This window comes from Myotis davidii, unplaced genomic scaffold (assembly GCF_000327345.1).
Source record: "Myotis davidii unplaced genomic scaffold, ASM32734v1 scaffold497, whole genome shotgun sequence".
Lineage (NCBI taxonomy): Eukaryota > Metazoa > Chordata > Mammalia > Chiroptera > Vespertilionidae > Myotis > Myotis davidii.
This window is the reverse complement of record NW_006288434.1, coordinates 4,272,329-4,275,928: the sequence shown is the minus strand read 5'-3', so window position 1 is coordinate 4,275,928 and position 3,600 is coordinate 4,272,329. Positions and strand designations below refer to the sequence as shown.

The following is a 3,600-nucleotide window of genomic DNA, read 5'->3' as shown; positions in this document are numbered from 1 at the left end:
GTTTGAAATTATAAATTCAATAGAACTTCTGAAACATTTTATTTATATTTCATTTCAGTCAAATACTCATTTTCCAAATCTATAAGACCATCTATCTCAAGTTCAAAAATGTTAATATTATTTGGAAAACTATTTTAAAAAGTGATTGAAGATCATTTCAACACATAGTGATGAAATGCACAATCTTTAAATATTACATGAAACAGTTAAATACATATAAATGATAACAATGAAATTCTTTATTTAAAAACACTAAGTTATTAAAATGGGTAAAAGTGACATAGTAAAATAAAATTGTTTCTAAAGTTACCATCCTAAAGAAAACATACAATGACATGGATTATAATATAAACAAAATAGCAAATAAATCATCATCTGTCATTAATGGGAAATTTTGCATGCTTTCAAAATATCCATAATTTTAAGTCAGACTAAATGTTGCTTGGGGGAATGCTTCTTTTATATTTAAAGTCTCTTTAGAGGCGTTTTAAATTCCGCTTACTCTGGGCACTTCCTGGAAGAGGATCTTTTCTGTTTCTTGGCCTTGCTGCTCTTCTACTACATTCTTCAGACCCATGATAAGCACACAAACATAACACACAAAAGTCAAAACCACAGGCTCTGCGGCTGCACAGTCCCCTTTTCTTATATGGCTGGTACTTAGCAGGGGATTGGCACCTCGGGCAAGGTTTTAAGGCTTCATCAGTAAAAAGTGTTTTGGCAACCTGCAGTAAAAGCATATACACTACATGATCAATCAAATCTTGCTGGGAGCAATTTTTAAATGCAAATCATGGGTGATGTGAGAACCAATGGATGTGCAGGCACTGACATTCCATTGTCTGTGTCCTACAATAAACTTCCATGTTTTTAACCTTGCCTTTTTACAGGCCATGGGTCTTTTGGTTGGATTTATGGCAGCATTAGGAAGGTTGAGAACCACTGAAGACAATCACTTTATTTCCAACTCTGTAAATATTTATTTCTAATAAGATAATACTTACCCTAACATATTCTTCCTGTTTACTATGTGAGTCAATAATTGAAGAGCTTGCTATCGGTGTCAAAACTTCTCCCCAAGGAGAAAATGTTGAAACCTGTTCTTTCTGAGAACTTGGTGTCCTAGCCTGAGCTTGTACAGATCTTAAAGCTGATCGATTTGAAAGTTGAAACCGAGTGGCAGCATCTTGAACATTTAATACAGCCTGCTGTGGTAAAAGACAAGAGGAGTCAATACTGTAGTATCAAAAGTTCTAGGACAGCTTTCTGATGCACATCTATTTAAATGTTTGGACGTGGTTTTACAGCACTAGAATTTTTTCCCTAAACCATTGGACGTGGTTTTACACAACTAGAATTTTCTCCCTAACCCATATATGAAAATTGAAAATAGCCCAACAGGTGTGGCTTAGCAGTTAAGTGTCGACCTATGAACCAAGAAGTCATAGTTCAATTCAGGTCAGGGCACATACCCAGGTTGCAGGCAAGAGGCAGCTGATCAATGATTCTCTCTCATCATTGATGTTTCTCTCCCTCTCCCTTCCTCTCTGAAATAAATAAAAGCATATTTAAAAAAAATAAAAATAGAGGCGATGGGCCCTGGCTGATGTGACTCTGTGGTTGAAGCATTAGCCAGCCAGTGCACCAAAGGGTTGCAGGTTCGATTTACAGTCAACACCATGTACCTGTGTTGTGGTTAGGGTGCATGCAGGAGCAACCAGTCGATAGGCAATCTTTTGATGTTTCTCTCTCCTCTCCTCCCTCCCGCCCTCCCTCACTTCCACTTTCTGAAAGGCAATGGGAAAAATGTCCTCAGATGAGAATTAACAACAGCAACAAAAAGAAAAATATGGGTGATAGTGAGGATTTGGCCCACAGACTGGAGTTTGCCAACTTGTTTTAAGCCAGAATCTAAGAAGGGGATGAATCCTTTTAACAGTTTGCTATGGGATATCATGAAATTTTTTGAAGGTTCTTACCTTTGCCATATATCAAAAGAATAATGGGATTAGACTATGAGACTCAATTTGTTTGGCTGTTTTTTGCAATACTTGTAAATACTTGATTGATTTTTTCCATTAAATTTTTAATAGCTTTGATAATTTTAAAGTGATAAAAAGCAATACTCTTATCTGAATTGGATTCCCACAGCACTCAAATATTCAGCCAAGAAATATCTTAATGAGTAATCCTTACAGCCTTCTATTTTGTTGAAGTTGGTAATGAAAATATAAGTTTTTTAAAAACAACTTGGCATTCTTAACCAATTATCAAAATAAAGTGAACTGCAGATAAATTTCCTCATGTGTCCAACTATAATTGTATTTCCTCTCCCTTGATAGTCTTCTTTAGCCACTATTGGCTCCTAGCAATGGGGAAACCTAGAACATGAGAAATTACAGTAGGATAAATATAGGAAATGAGGTTAGTTGGTCATGGTCAATTACATGATTAACAGTTTAACAACATATATGTAAGTTGAATATTGGTTTTCAGAAATTAGAATGCGGTTGAACTTTTTCAAGGACTCAATACATCCCTATATTACATTTCTATAAATGACTTGTAGCCTATGCCACAAACACATGACACAATAGCACACCAAAATTTCAATGAATTTTTATGAAGTTGGTAAACACAGTGATTATGCATGCACCAAGAGAATAGAGATATGTTCTTGAAGCAAATTTTAGCCACAGAAGTAACGTTCGTTTATTTAACAAATATTATGGAACACCTAAGGTGCCAAGTGAATTAAATAGTTCAATCCCTGTTCTGGAGCAATTATTTGTGTGTGCAATTATCTCTGAACAGTACAAAACAAAACAGTTAACAAAGGCACATGTCTGTGAACATCAAAATTTTCTGAAACATAGTCATCAACATGTTACCAGAAAACATTTAAATGTGAAAGTGGAGTCACCTTATGTTTGTTCATTTCCATGATTATTTTAAAAAAGTGCAGAATACAGGAAATTTAGAAATGCAATGGAAAAGGTATAGTATTCCAATTGTAATGTTCATTCTCACTGCTGCAAAGCAAACATAATTTGAGATTCTATTACCCGTAGCTGGTCTGTGCCTTCTAATTTGCACACATAAGGAGCTTTCAGTGATGCTAATCAAGTGTGAGAAAAACTGTCTAACAACTTTGTTTCATAATGTTTGTTTCGGTTAATGATACATTAGGATAGTTTGGTAGAAAGCATCCAGTCCGTATTAGAATAAGAGGGCAAAGGACACCAGGAAGGATGTCCCTGAGGAAAAGAAGGAACAGGTAGAATACCTGATATGTTTGGACTTGCAGAGAGGAGATTTCCAGTTCTGGTGGATAATAGGAGATGAAATCGGGGACCTGTATAGAGAAACACTAAGCAAAAAAAAGAAAGAAACTGGGCAATTATTAACTCTGGGGGGAAAAAAAGTTATATAAGAAAAAATCTGCATATTACAACTGTCAAAAAGTCATAATAATCTCAACAGTCTTCATAATGTGAGTGCACAATTCTGATTCACTTCCAAATGGTGTAATTATACTCATTAAGATAGAAGGAAGGGAGAAAAGCATTCAGAGAGGTGGGTAGATAGTGCTAGTAGTGA

The 3,600-nt window shown here is 35.4% G+C and overlaps 1 protein-coding gene across 1 annotated transcript in view; it reads right to left on the bottom strand.

Annotated features, from left to right (window-relative positions):
* Positions 1–363: 363 nt before the first annotated feature.
* The window catches only part of FBXO43 (F-box protein 43), a 14,236-nt gene continuing 10,999 nt past the window's right edge, over positions 364–3,600 (bottom strand). The window contains exons 5-7 of the mRNA XM_015561703.1: positions 3,287–3,370; positions 1,005–1,208; positions 364–725 (exon numbers count right to left, since the gene is read on the bottom strand). Of these exons, the coding sequence (XP_015417189.1) occupies positions 477–725; positions 1,005–1,208; positions 3,287–3,370 (537 nt within the window). The 3' untranslated portion in view covers positions 364–476. The remainder of the gene's footprint in view (positions 726–1,004; positions 1,209–3,286; positions 3,371–3,600) is intronic.